Source organism: Cervus canadensis, chromosome 15 (assembly GCF_019320065.1).
Source record: "Cervus canadensis isolate Bull #8, Minnesota chromosome 15, ASM1932006v1, whole genome shotgun sequence".
NCBI classification, from domain to species: domain Eukaryota; kingdom Metazoa; phylum Chordata; class Mammalia; order Artiodactyla; family Cervidae; genus Cervus; species Cervus canadensis.
In genome coordinates, this window is record NC_057400.1 from 24,756,422 (window position 1) to 24,772,002 (window position 15,581).

Below are 15,581 nucleotides of genomic sequence, written 5' to 3' on the forward strand. Positions count from 1 at the left end.
ATTGGGAATAGCTATAATCAACCAGAAAGATCGTTATTATTCACATGAACTTTGGTTGTCCAGTTGATGGATAAATACAGAACTGGTTAAAAAATCCCATTCAAAGGGCAGATAGACAATCCCATTCAAAGGGCAGATACTCATTATTCCTAGTCAATCTTAAACTAGTTTACTTACAGTAACTAGCTATAATGCCGATATTTCTTTTGTTAAGGATATTTAACTAAGAAGATTCCCTAGAGTAGAAAGTGGCAACTCACTCAAGTATTCTTGCCTGGAAAATGCCATGGACAGAGGAGCCTGGCAGGCTACAGTCCATGGGGTCACAAAGAGTTGGACATGTCTGAGCACACACACACACACAACTGAGAAATAACAGTGCTCCTGGAAAGCATGTATGGAAACATCTTTTTAGAGATTAAGACAAGTAAAATGGATTCTCACAGGTCTGAGAAAGCTTGGTAGAGTGTGCAGAAAGGCAGATGGCCAGACCATGTGACCATCTTTTCCAGAACTATAATTCTGTGAGGATCATTTCTCCCTTAGAAAAACAGATTTCAACGTAACACAGAAATAGAACAAAGAACATCGGTATCCAAAAGTCGGCATTTTGTCTCTCTGATCACATTCTGCTGTAGCACCTGAAGATGTTCCATCAAAAGCATTCTATTCTAAATATTCTAATGACCTGTAAACCCGAAAGATTTAAAGCAATCTACTTACCAGACTCTTCTCAAGCTATCTGAGCAACAAGAAAACCAGGGTAATTTACCTTGGGTTGGAAAGCATAATATCCGATCCACCAATACAAATCCTTTGAGAAGATGGTCTTTAATTTTGTTTGTAATACTGTATTTTTAAACCTCAGAGTATTAAATAGTGAAAAAAGTAATTTATTTTACTCTCAAGTAATAAAGCATCATTTTCTATTTTATATCAATCATCTGTCTTCAGTTAGAAATCTCCCAAATTACAAAAAATGTAATGTTGTCAAATTCTTTCAATGTTATAGCACATGATTTACCTAAGTATGCTTCCAACCTGCTTTTATTTCTTAATGACTGGGCCTTTTCCTTTCCAAATTTACATCTTTAACCATTATCAACATTGCATAAATTTGTTTTATTACTTTATGGAAAATATGGCAAATATCATATGGCTCATAAAAATCATTTTGCTTTAAATAAAAAGCTCAGACAATGTCCCCACTTTCCAAGTGACAAGGTCATGATGGAACTTACAACAATTGCTACTCTAACAATTTCAAACTCCTCACCTGCCATCACAGGACACTCCTACCTCACCTTCCTTGACTAGAACATACCCAGTTATGAACTACTCACGGAGGCTTCAGGATCAAAACGGAACTTCTTATATCCAAGAACTCTGTCATGGCTTCCTAATTCTTGAGCCCACATTGAGAAAAATTCTGTTTGAGAAAATTGTCTTATATATCACCAACACTTGTTTGCTATCAACTGCTAAACCTAGATGTTAATATTAACATATTAACATTAATATATTAACATCTAGGGCAAGAAAAATTAGTCTATGAGAACTAAAAGTGAGGCAATTCCAATGACTGATGCCAGACATACATCACTATCAATTCGATTTGACAGTGGTTCTCAAAGGGTAGTCTGTGAATTCAAGACCCTTTAATGGAGTCTGCAAAGTCAAGCTATTTTCATAAAAATACTAAGATGTAATTTGCCCTTTTCACTGTCTTGACATTGCTGTGATACTAAAAATGCACCGACAGGTAAACAGCGGATGCCTTAGCATGATTCAGGGCAATGGCACTAAACTGAACCATCAGTCACTGTATTCTCTCTCTTTTTTTTAGTATTTATTTGGCTGTGTTGGGTCTTAGTTGTGGCACGTGGGCTTCTCTATTTGTGGTGCGCGGGCTCAGGAGCTGCCATATTTGGGCTTAGATGCCCCCTCACATGTGGGTTCTTAGTTTCTCAACCAGGGATTGAATCCACGTCCCCTGCACTGAAAGAAGTGTTCTTAACCACTGGAGCACCAGTGTAGTCCCCCAGTCACTGTAATTTTTTTGTTTTTTAGTCTTTGAATGTTGAGTTGTTAAAAATTTATTTTTAATCGAAGGATAATTGCTTTACAATATTGTGTTGGTTTCCCAGTCACTGTATTTTTAACCAACTGCGTTTGCAGTAAAAGAGAGCAAAACATCAGTTTCACTCAAAAATTCCCTTGAAGAGGAATTAAAATTGTTAATTTTATTAAATTTCATCTTTTCAAGATACTTCTTTTAATATTCTGTGCGATAAAATTGGAAATACCCATAAAGCACCTTTGTATAACAAGGTTCGGTTCAGCTCAGTTCAGTCATTCAGTCATGTCGGACTCTTTGCCACCCCATGAACTGCAGCACACCAGGCCTTCCTGTCCATCACCAACTCCCAGAATTTACTCAAACTCATGTCCATTGAGTCAGTGATGCCATCCAACCATCTCATCCTCTGTTGTCCCCTTCTCCTCTCGCCTTCAATCCTTCCGAGCATCTGGGTCTTTTCAAATGAGTCAGCTCTTTGCATCAGGTGGCCAAAGAACTGGAGTTTCAGCGTCAACATCAGTCCTTCCAATGAATACCCAGGACTGATCTCCTTTAGGATGGACTGGTTGGATCTCCTTGCAGTCCAATGGACTCTCAAGAATCTTCATACCAAGGTACACTCATATAAAAATGGGAAATTTTTTATATGATTGAGTTGAGGGCTCAAGCAGCAGCTTTTTTTTTTTTTAATGAAATGCCAATTTTACTTAAAAGAACAATGAATAGACAAACCATGGTTGATTGGACTTGGTTATCTGGAAGACATTTTCTCAAATATGAGCCATGCGAACCTGTCACTTCAAGGTAAGCAATTGATAACATTTGTTAAAATGATAAATTCAAGTTTTTAATTAAAAAGTAGAATTTTGGGGAAAATTGTACCTACATAGTGAGCGTCACAACTTTCTAAGAATCCAAAATTCTTCTGATACCAGTGATGATATTAACAATGTGATTCTTTGAAATAAGGAATTGTGTCAATACTTGGAAGAGCTGCATAATTCAATGAACCTGCATTTTCCAAGTAACCAATACAGGATGCCACATGCATACATGCTAAGTCGCTTCAGTTGTATCCAACTCTCTGAGACCCTACGGGCTATAGTCTGCCAGGCTCCTCTGTCCATGGGATTCTCTAGGCAAGAATACTGGATGGGTTGCCATACCCTTCTCCAGGGGATCTTTCCAACCCAGGGATCAAACCTGCGTATCTTATGTCTCTTGCATTGGCAGGTGGGCTCTTTACCACTAGTGCCACCTGGGAAGCCCCATAGGATGCTATAAAATCCATTTAAACAGCAAGTGACAGAGCATGAAGAGTCACTGAATGGTTTCAGACTAACCTCTAAGAGTCTCCTACTTGTCAAGTTCAGGTATAGTGGCAGAAAAAGAATATCTACAATAATCTGAATAGGTCATTAAAACACTCTATCCTTTGCCAAATCTCTTTGTGAGAAGAATTTTCTGCATAAACCTCCACCAAAACAACATATTCTGTTCAGTTCAGTTCCGTTCAGTCGCACAATTGTGTCCAACTCTTTGCGACCGCATGAATCGCAGCACGCCAGGCCTCCCTGTCCATCACCAACTCCCAGAGTTTACTCAAACTCATGTCCATCGAATCAGTGATGCCATCCAGCCATCTCATCCTCTGTCGTCCCCTTCTCCTCCTGCCCCAAACCCTCCCAGCATCAGGGTCTTTTCCAATGAGTCAACTCTTCACATGAGGTGGCCAAAGTATTGGAGTTTCAGCTTCAGCATCAGTCCTTCCAATGAATACCCAGGACTGATCTCCTTTAGGATGGACTGGTTGGCTCTCCTTGCAGTCCAAGGGACTCTCAAGAGTCTTCTCCAACACCACAGTTCAAAAGCATCAATTTTTTGATTGCAGCAGTTAAATGCCTAAGCAAATATAAAGAATTTATCTTTTTTCTATTTGGACAGATGTTACAAATTTACAAAAATGTTAAATAATTTCACTCTTTTCAGTTTTTTTTTTTTTTTGTAAAATATAGTTACTTCCCTAAAAATACATTATTTATGTTAACATGTATTTGGCTGTTTATTGTTACTTTTAAATGACACAATGTCAATTTTAAAACTTTCCCCCCAGTTTTAATTTCTAATTTAGTAACTATTGGTTGGTCTAAGCTCAACAAACAAAAATCTTTGGTGTTCCAATAATTTTTTAAAGAAGATTTATTTATTTATTTTTTGGCTGCTCTGGGTCTTCATTGCTGCATCTGGGTTTTCCCTAGTTGCGGTGAGCAGGGGCTACTCTTTGCTGCGGCATGTAGGCTGCTCACTGTGGTGGATTCTTTTGTTGCAGAGCACAGGCTCTAGGTGTGGGCTTCAGTAGTTGTGACTCACAGGCTCTAGAGTGTTGGTTCAGTAGTTGTGATGCATGGGTGTAGTTGCTTCATGGCATGTGGGATCTTTCTGGACCAGGGATTGAACTGGTATCCCTTGCACTGCAAGGTGAAATCTTAACCACTGGACCATCAGGGAAGCCTGGGGTCCCAATAATTTTTAAGAATGTGAAGGGGTCTTGTGATCAGAGTTTGAGAACCACCATCTCAGGAGTGCTATCTTTCAATGTCTTGTAAATTTGTTTTTTCTCTTCCTCCAGCAGTGTCTCTTTTGCACCCATTATAATAAAAAAAACATTTACATAAATGTTGGAATCTGGTACAATATTATAATATTTGTATAATATATGGAAAGAAAACAGTTAAAAAAAAAAGACTTTTGCCAATGCAGTCTATTTTTTACAGGTCTTTCTCTATAAGTCATTTCTATTAACCATGCCTTGCTATAGATGTTTATAACAAAACATTAAAGACTGGGTAGAAAGGAGAAAACAAATTACTCTGCAGAGAACCCAGCAACTCTGCTAAAATACTGTCAGTTATTTATCTACTGTCAGCAGAGGTTGCACACTATAATCCTTGACAAGCTCAGATTCAGAAAGAATGAAGAGAGGGGGCAAGCATTGCATTTAAGGGCCTGTTCTCATGCACAGACATTTTAACACAGATTTAAAGCCAGAATGTATCTTTGAGAAAATGTCACTTTTGATTTTGATACATATCCTAGCAAGCCGACTCTACATTTGGTTGACTTAGTACAAGATATGTTAGAGGCTAACACTATATTTTAGACCATTCATGATCCCAGCGTTGAACTAACACAATGAGGTCAGCATCCCTTCGTGTTGAGAGTTGGCTACTGCAACTGCATGATTTCATGGGCATATTTTTTATGATAAGGATAGGGTGTTATTTTTGTTTTGTCAGGCAAAGTAATGACAGGCTTTAAGAATTTTGTTGCTCTCTCCAGCATCCATTTCTCCTTTATGTTTACAGGGGAGGCAATCATCAATGCGTTCTCTTATTCCAAAACACCTTCTCTCTGGAAAACATGTGTGGCTAAGGCAAAAATGCAACAGACTGGAGAGCATTCTGCAGGATACCCTAAAGAAAACATCCCACCTCAAGCACGTAGTTGAAGTAGCTCATGATGCTGACAGGAACCTGTGAAGTGCCGAATGGGCAGGCTCAAACGAAGGGGCCCAAGCAAGAAACACAACCCTGGTCATTTCTAGTAGAAACAATGGTTGCCTTTAGAATACAGTTCGTATTGACTGGACAATGATATGATTTCTACCCACGTGATAAGAGGTCTAAATAAATGTGTGCTTGTAACTGGGGATGTCTGATGTAGGCTGAACCAGAATTTTAATTTTCTAATTCATATTCACCAATTAAAAATAAACTGTATTTTTATGAGCAAATTTACATAAATCAGATGATAAAGCATCTACCACTAAAGGGTAGGAGTTCAGCTTGCAACATTTGCATATATTCTCCTAAAGAAAATATAGGCGTTTTAGATTCTCATTGAAGAGTCTTGCTGCGTTGGAACTCTAATGGGCTTAGAACAGTAAATTTTGAAGAAACTGATTGCTACCCCTGTAGCTAGTAAATGTCTGCCTAGACCCAGTGGCATTTGAAAAAAGTGTTTTATCATAAAATTATCCCAGCAGAGTCCATTCTGCAAGATAACATCATCATCATCATCATCAGTACTCCATGCAGGACCCAACAGCTCTGGCACAATATTGCCAGTCATTTATCTGTTGTCAGCACAGGTTACACAGAGTAATCCTTGACTGCCTCGGAATTAGAATGTCTTTGATGTCCCCACAAGAGTTTTTTGCCCGAAGGCTTTACCAATGCTCGGCGGCTCAGTGTTTATTCCTCGTAATCTTCCTCTCATCTCCAGGCTAGCAGTGACAGATGGTTATGGGCACACAATAGTATTAAGAGTTTGATATTTTTTTTATGCTGTGCTCTCTGTACAACAAATAGCTATCAGACGCGGGCCAGAGAGCTGACATGGCTCGCTTAGGTAATGGCAAACAAACAGCTCGGGTTGATGCTTTCTGTCATTTCCCCTCCTAACCCTGCTTGTTTTCATTGTATACTCTCAAAGGTAAACTATATTAACCTTATAGACGGTTATTAAAAAGATATATCTATATGAGCATAAAGTGCTTTTCTTTTCTCTTTTTCTTACTCTTTTGATTATGAAAGTAATACTGCTGACATATTGAACAAATATCGAATGTCAACATAAATTTTTAGTGTGTGATAATATCCCCCTTCATATAGCTGTGTGTCAGGCGGGAACCCGCGGATGATGCATAGCAGTAAATAACCCAAACAAAATTAGTTCTCTTGTCAGCTTCTACCTTGTATGTCCCCAGGCATCAGTAAAATTGACTGCACGCTAGATTTTCAAAATTAGCCCTAATGTTAGCTATGTGTCTGGCAACCTCCAAGTTTCCAATGTTCTACTATATTACCCGTAAGGATGAATGTGTTACTTTTATATTTTGGCATTTACTCTTGCTGATGCGGCTTTTTTCCCCTCTTCTCCAAATTAAAAATAATTTAGCTTTAACAATAAGAATGCACACAAACATAATGCCACGTCTCTTTAAGCAACTACTTTAGGCAATTAAATTAAAGCAAAAATATACAAAGGAAGAGAGGGAATTATTCAATTTAATATTGTTAATTTTATTAACACAGCTCTGTCTGATTTTGCACAAAGTATTGGATAATGTGGTTCTCACCCTCCCCCACCCCCAATCAGGATGCTATTTTGCACTAGGAGTCTACCAATTATTTAATTGTGCAGTTGTATGATAACCCAGAACCAAACTTTGTAAACCGATTTTCTCGTAATAAATATTACTTCAGAGACAACCCAAGGTTAGTAGAACCAAAAGAAACACTTTTCAGGAGGGAGTCCATGAGATCTACTTTACCTTGAAACAGGTTAATCTCATCGAGATTCACTGCATTTTAAAATAATACAAAAGGAAACTTGAACAAGGTCACATTCTAAATAAAACATGATTTAAACATAAATGTTAAAACTCCCTTAGAAAGGCTATGCTGGAAGTGTGAGGTTGAACAGACAAATTCAAAACCACATTCCCCATTAACTTTCAATCCCCAAATTTTACGTTCATACATTTAGAGTCAAAGATGAAAAGCCCTTTAGGTACCAGATGCTGCAGATCTACAGGGAGAGCTTCTGGAGTTTTAATGTGCTGGAAGTCAAATCCCCGGCAAAGGCGCTTTGCCCGGCCGGTGTGGTCTGCTCATTACTTCACCTGTAAACAGTTGCTCTCGGAAAATCGGACCTAATGATCAGCCCAGCATCTCTGCAATAAAGAGACCATAATCTGTAGGGGAAGTGAACTCTAATCAGGCCACATGCAGATTAAACTAACTGGGAGGAATAAAAACTAGATTAAAATGTTTATGCCTAATACCAGAAGATTATCAGGACATTTTACCTCTTTAAATCCTAATTTATAGGAGCCAGGGTTAAGTTTATGAGTTTATATTTGGTGCGATTACACACTGCAGTTGATTTTCCTGTTTAGAAAAGACCCTATTGGAAAGCATTTTCCTTAGCACAATGTAGAGGCATTGGAGAGAAGGAAAACAGTTTTATGTGTACTGACATATTTTGTGATAAGTGAAATAAAGGCATCTAGTTGAAACTGGTCAAATCAGTAAATAACAGAAATTGGTTTTGTTTTAATGGTAATACTTTGTTAGCAATATGGAGATATAGTGTTGTGGTAACAGAATATATAAAAAACATGGAATCCTATTTTTATACTTTGAAACTTCTTGAACGAGGTTTGGTTTCCTAGAAGTACCGAACTGCTACTGTTGAACAAGTCACTGCAAGGCATTGTACGTGATTCAAATTTAACCTAAGTATACAAGCATGAATAAAAAGACTCTGAGTGCTGCCATCTTGGCACCCCCTCGAAATGATCTTTTTCTAAAGCTATCAGGACAACAGATTACTAAGTCAATCATCAGAGTATATTTTCTATTACCAGTTCAACAATTTACTAAATTGGTATGTCTTACACTTACCACCTGTGAGGCCAGACAATATGTAATGGTCTTTGTTGATCATCAGCTTCAGCCAAAATGCCACACTGATTTTGTTTATGTTCCCCACAATGGGTGCTTGAATCATCTGAGGAGTTGAATGTTTTCAAGGATGACTCCTGCCTTTCTGAGCAACCCAGGCTTTCTTGTCGTGCAGCGTCACAGGGGCCAGACTTTGAATCAAAACTCTTCAATAAATTCTCAGAACCTCTCAGCTCCTGCTGGAAAGGAAGGGCCGTGGATGGAGCAGTGCCATTGTTTTCTGTGAGGCTGAGTATCTTCCGTAAATGGGCCGCTTTGTGCTTGGGCATGAATCTATTACAAAAGGAAAATGTAGTACACTTTTAGTGAAAATACTATTTAAAATTTGTTCTTTACTTTTCTGTAAGGACATGATGATGGTGTATAAAAACTAAGGGAAAAAACTAAAGATATAACAAAAATTCAACAGAGTGCAAAAAAGCAGTAGTCATCACGAGAAAGTTCAAAAGTTTGAAATTAGATTAGACTGTCTTTGAACGGTTTCCAAAGAGTTTCTGTGGCTATAAAATCTGCCTTGCACATACCATAAAAAATAAGAGTAGAGCAACGGTTTAGCACTCTCTCTTTCCTTGTCTTTCTGGAGTTTTGTGTTTTCCAGTTATGACATGACCCGGTGTTTATTTTCAAGACAAACCTATTCATGAACCTACAAAAGTGCTTGAAACTTCCTCAGTTAACACTGGGCATTTCTGCTCACATGACTCTTCTATACTCCTGGGTGCCTGTACACAAGTTTTATTTAATTGACCTTGCTAATATTTCTTGAAGTATATTTTTTTCGCTACCATCTCACTCCTTTCTTCCCATCATACTTCACGATACAGAGTTCAATGCCTGCTACTTATTGGCAGTAGCAACTACATAAAATGAAACCAAGGAATTCACCATGTACTGACGAGGAAACTGGTAGCCAGAGAGGGAGACAGACATGAGAACATTCAACTAACCAGTGGTAGAACACAGTGTATCAGGAATGGATATCCTAACTTAAAACTGAGAACTAGCGATAACTAGAGATTAATTCTGACTTGGGAATCAGCAAAGCCTTAAAGAGGATTTTAGTTGACTGATTCTGAAAGGCAGAGAAGGGGAAGTTCTGGACTGAGGGAGCCCTGCGATCAAAGGAAAAGGGGATGAAAGAGAATGAACCCTTCCAGGATTAAGATGCAAGCCAAAGAGTCTGGGGCCAGGTCCTGCAGTCTAAGGTCTAGAGAGGCCATCTGGGGCCAGACAACAAGGGTGTCCTCAGGGGCCCTAAGGCCTATCCAGAGACTTGGCGCCTTCCCTGGATGGAAGAGTACATGAAGAAATGGAAAGCACATGCATGTAAGGCCAGGTGGGGAAGAAGAACCATAGAATCAAGGAAAGCAACAAGGAACATCTGGAAGAACAGAAAGAAATCTGAGAGTAACACCACACTACTGAAGTGAATTAAGAGCTCCTAAAGAATGTGTAGAAAAAGAACTAGGAGCTCTTAAAACTGTTAAAAAAAAAAAAAGAGGGTATGTGTGTAAAACACTACGGAGGTGCTATATAGCACCAGAAACAACAGGGAGATTTTGGTTTTGTTATGAAGTAGACCATGGGTTTCCCAGGTGACTAAGTGCCAAAGCATCTGCCTGCCGATGCAGGAGATGCAGGAGACACAGGTTTGATCCCTCGGTTGGAAGGATCCCCGTGAGAAGGGAAATGACAACCCACTCCAGTATTCTTTCCTGGGAAATGCCATGAACAGAGGAGCCTGGCAGGCTACAGTCCAAAGGGTTGCAAAGAGTCAGATGCAACTAAGTGACTAAACAACAACAGGGGAGTCAATTACTGGTTACTCCCAGGACAGTTCATGTTGAGGGCATGGTGGGGGAGGCAGAAACTAGATGCTGGTTAGGGAGTGAGCACAAGGGAGAGAGGGGCAGAGAGGAGGAGAGTGGGGAAGGCAAGGTCAAGTTCTCTTTAATGGGGCAGGTGTCCTCAGGAGTGTTCAGTTGGGGATACTTGCCCAGGGAAGGGGGCAGGATCCCGAGGAAACAGAAAAGTCTTACAAGATGGAAATAGAAAAAGAACACAAGCTGTGATATTGGCAGGCAGCTTGCTGTGGAGGGGAAGTAGGACCTTATTCAAGAGAATGTACTGAACTTTCTTACAAAGTTGAGAGGGGAAGAAGAGAAAAACGGTGTTGATAAAAAAGCAGTTTCAGATGGCAAGTGCAGAATCTAATGCATCCTCAGAGAGTTAGATGAGACTATCTACTTCAGGTGAGGTGAGGAGAGGCAGAGTTAGAGCTTAAGTGAGCTGAGGGGTCAGAATGTCACTGTAGAGTGGGGAAGGGCCATCACTAGTTCTGAAAGTGAGGGCGCATGAACAACACATAGAACAGTGGGGGTTCTGCTGTGACCTGGAAATCCAGTCTGGCTGTGGTGTGCTGTGTTCATTCCAGAAGCTTGATGTGGGGGCCTCTGTGCTTGTTTCATACGGTTTTTCAGGAAAAATCACCTAAATATATATATAATCCACCTACCTGCCCACCACCCATGCACTGTCATAAGCAGATGAAGCAGATATCGCATGTGAAAGTGAAAGCTCCTCGTGTATGACTCTTTGCGACCCCATGGACTACACAGTCCATGGAATTCTCCAGGCCAGAATTCTGGAGTGGGTAGCCTTTCCCTTCTCCAGGGGATCTTCCCAAGCCAGGTATCGAACCCATGTCTCCCACATTGCAGGCAGATTCTTTACCAACTGAGCCACATGGGAAGATACTGCATAGAGACAGATAAAACTCAAATAATGGGGCTAACCCCCTTGATATGCTCCAATATAATAATACATTAATTCTTGATTTAAAATGAAAAAGATGGGAAAAAATCTAAGTGTGTGTATACATATATGCACACACACATATACACACACAGATATAACCTGAGTCACTTTGCAGAGCACCTGAAAATAACACAGCATTGCAAATTAACTACATTTTAATTTTAAAAAAGACCTCTGAATATCTCATTTAGATAATTAGGTTAAGAAAATTTCTTGAATTATAATGAATGTTGTACTAATTTTTTTTTTCATCTATCTACTGATCTCTAAAAACTCAGTGGTCACAACCTCAGTTTTATTAGAACTGCTTTGATAAAAAATTAGAGCATTTATTTTTAAAAAATAGAAAGAAACTTGGGCATATACAGGTTAGAGTTTCAGATCTCACAGATCCAAAATCAAGAAGGGAAGTAACCAACTTTCTTACTGAAATAAATTCAAAATACTGAGGAGATTGTAAGGAACTAAAAATCAATAGGAAAGTTTCCATCAATCACCACAAATGGAAAAAAAAAATGACTGTGACTATGTCCTCAGCTTCTCCTAAACAAATGGGACAAATGATAAGAGAAAGAACATAGGTACATATGTGGAAAACAACAATAAAGCAAGTGGAGTAACCTATTTGTTTATGTCAGATAAAGAGCACAAGGCAAGCTTAAAAAGGATTTTAAAAGAATTACAAACTTGGTGCACAAAGGATTCACAATTAAAAAAAAAAAATCAATGGGCATTGAAACAACATATCCTCATTTTAGAAAACAGTATCATGACCCATCTTGTTAAAAAAATCCATTTATATTGGCCAGCATGTGAGCAAAACTAAAAATTAAAAGAGATGGGAGACTGGCTACAAGGTTGTAAACAATGGGAATCAGTAACTGACAAGGAATTTAGCTGTGGGCAAGGTGCTAGGCTTGCTTTGATTCAACATGTTTCCTAAAGGTTCTCAAGGAAGAACAGAATCTCACCTTAACGCAGGTTGTGAATGACTGACTTGATAGGTAGTGGTGAATAAGGACATGGGAAGATGTGGAGTATTAATGTGGACAGAAATCCAAAACTCAGCTTATTAACATTATGAAATTGACAAAATAAAAATGAACCTGAATGCAGCGGGGCACACTGAACAGACTATTTGGATTTCCTGGAATTTGACCAGAGGAGTCTGTGTGCTGACTGCACCAGCAAACTAATGCTGCTAAGTCATGGAACGTGATCTACAGCGAAGGGAGACCAGTCTGTGGGCACAGAAATACTGTGCAAAAGCTGATTTCATCAGAGGCACCTGATAACTGTATATGTTTGAAAATTAGAGAGTTTTTAGAAGAGCAATAATAATGATTAAGGCAATGGGAGAACTGATTTATGAGGACAGATTAAAGGAGCTAAATATGAATAGCCTGGTTAAGTGACAACTAGAGGGGTACATAATAGGAGTCTCCAAGGAAAGAGTGTAATTATTTATCTGGATACAGCGGGGTATAACTAGGAGTAATGAGATGAAATTAAGAATGGGAAAATTTAAGCTGAATTTCAACAAAAAGTCCCTGATGGTGTAAATTATTAGCTCATGGAATAAATTCCCTATGGAAATGCTATAGCTGGGGAAACTTCATAATGGAACTGGACAAAATACCAATAAATAATATAAGTAATAATCCAGTACTTGAAAGAAGGTGGTTACATGCTATGCTTTCCTTGTTGACTATATCTTCTCATATTTTACCTTAATAATCTATTTAGAGTGATTGTTACCCAAAGAAGTATTTAGACAATTGTCTAAATCTGAAAGGGAATATGTCCTTTAGGTGAGTAAGGCTAAAATTGCTTTAGTTTTCATATACTCTGCAGTAGTAAGCAGAAATAATTTTTTACTACTTTGTTTTAGCAGAGCTGGTCTTGAAGCAAGCTGGACAAACATATTACTGTTTCTAAAAAATAAAACAAAACAATCCTCATCTACCATCCCACACAGTCTATTCTGATTCTCTGTGCCATGAAGCTCATATTTTCAGACATGTTTAATATAAACAATTTATTGCCATAATAGAAATCAAAAAACTTTATTTCAGCTTTTCTAAATGTAGCTCTATGGTCAATTACTTCACATCAATACCAAGATCAAATAGGCATAATACTAACAAGCAGTTTGCTTAATAATAGTCACCACACTAATTAACCCATCCAGAACGTTCTTAATCAGATGCTATTTGTAATGTACAGTTTAAGAGAAAGCTGGCAATAAATGGCTCTATGCTAAAAAAGAAAATAATACCTTACTGATGGGGTGATACTGGCTTTTTTATAGAACTGGACAGAATGTTTGCACTATCCTGGCGGGAACTTAATGAAGTAACTATGCAAATAGGCACATGTCTGAACACTTCCTTTCTCCTCCCCAGCTCCAACTCTGGTGGAGGTGCTAATAGGAAGAGGAGAGGTACTGAGGTAAGAAGGGAAGAGGAGAAAGGAAAGAAGAAAACCAGTGAGCTGCCTTCTAGAGCATATGCCAGGTTTGCCATTTTATCATCCCCCTGATTTTTTACAAACTCTTTATTGAATTTTTTTACAATACTGTTTTATATCTTGGCTTTTTCTTTTGGCTGCGAGGCATGTGGGCTTTTAGCTCCCCAACTAGGGATCAAACTCGAACCCCCTACCTTGGAAAGTGAAGTCATAAGCACTGGACCTCCAGGGAAATTCCCCACCCACCTCCGATTTTTCTTAGAGAAACGTTCAGTTCAGTTCAGTTTAGTCGCTCAGTCATGTCCAAATCTTTGCGACCCCGTGGGCTGCAGCATGCCCCGCCTCTCTGTCCATCACCAAATGCTGGAGTCTACCCAAACCCATGTCCATTGAGCCGGTGAGGTCATCCAACCACCTCATCCTCTGTCGTTCCCTCCTCCTCCTGCCTTCAATCTTGCCCAGCATCAGGGTCTTTTCAAATGAGTCAGCTCTTCGCATCAGGTGGCCAAAGTATTGGAGTTTCAGCTTCAACATCAGTCCTTCCAATGAACACCCAGGACTGATCTTTAGGATGGACTGGTTGGATCTCCTTGCAGTCCAAGGGACTCTCAACAGTCTTTTCCAACACCACATTTCAAAAGCATCAATTCTTCCGCACTCAGCTTTCTTTATAGTCCAACTCTCACATCCATACATGACTACTGGAAAGACCATAGCCTTGTCTAGACAGACCCTTTTTGACAAAGCAATGTCTCTGCTTCTTAATATGCTGTCTAGGCTACTGCCCACCAAACTCATAGAATGTCCTTCCTCTTTCCAAATGTCTCAGAAGACCTATTCAATCCTTTTTTTTTTTTAAACTCTTAGAAAGATTCTGATTACTGTTAGAATGTCCTTCCTCTTTCCAAATGTCTCAGAAGACCTATTCAATACTTTTTTTTTTTTAACTCTTAGAAAGATTCTGATTACTGCAGTCATTTCCAATCTCTTATTAGCCATGGGACCCCACTCCCAACTTCTTTCCAAGCAACAGCCAATCTTTGAAACAGAAGTAGAACCTCCTTTCTGCTGCCTATCCTTCCCCACTTCTGTTCCCCAGTTTAGGTCTAGAGGCATTGCCAAAAAATCCAGTATTGTGTTGAGGGATTTTTAAAGACATAGTTGGAATAAGTACTTTCCAGACCTAAATTTGATTGTTTCCTTGTACCAACCACAACCAAACATACAAACCTAGCACTGGACCTGTAGGAATGGCCAAATGCCTTATTCAGGTTAATCTTAAAACATAAGATTTGAGAGGACCTTAAGCTGATGCTAAGATTGAGGGTAAGCAAAGGAAATGCTCTAGGCTTCTTAGCTAATTTCTGCTGAAGTTGAGAAGCTAGTGTATGTTTAGCTGACTAACAGAAATAATTGGGGAGAAGGCGATAAAATGAAGCAAGTCAAGTCAAGACATTAGGACTGATTCTGTGTTGCTGAAGAGCATGCCATGGCAGAAAAGTATGTCATGTGGACTATATTTATAACAGAAACTATTTACAAATGTCTTTTTGAGAGATTTCAATAAAAAGTACTCACTACATAAGTTCAACTTATAGAATCTCATAAATTAGTACCCACAGGTAAGAGTCCACAAGACAGATGATTAAGTCATGCTTCTCAAAGCAAATCTGGAAGATAGCATG

General features: G+C 39.0%; 1 protein-coding gene across 10 annotated transcripts in view; it reads right to left on the reverse strand.

The window, feature by feature from the left end:
* Nucleotides 1–15,581, reverse strand: part of GTDC1 (glycosyltransferase like domain containing 1) — a 453,404-nt gene that overhangs the window by 102,148 nt on the left and 335,675 nt on the right. For all 10 annotated transcript variants that reach the window (XR_006273214.1, XR_006273212.1, XR_006273215.1 and 7 more), the window contains one exon: nucleotides 8,551–8,883. Coding sequence is in view for 6 of the 10 variants with exons in the window: in XM_043488224.1 (XP_043344159.1) it covers nucleotides 8,551–8,883 (333 nt within the window). In the remaining 4 variants the exon portion in view is untranslated. The remainder of the gene's footprint in view (nucleotides 1–8,550; nucleotides 8,884–15,581) is intronic.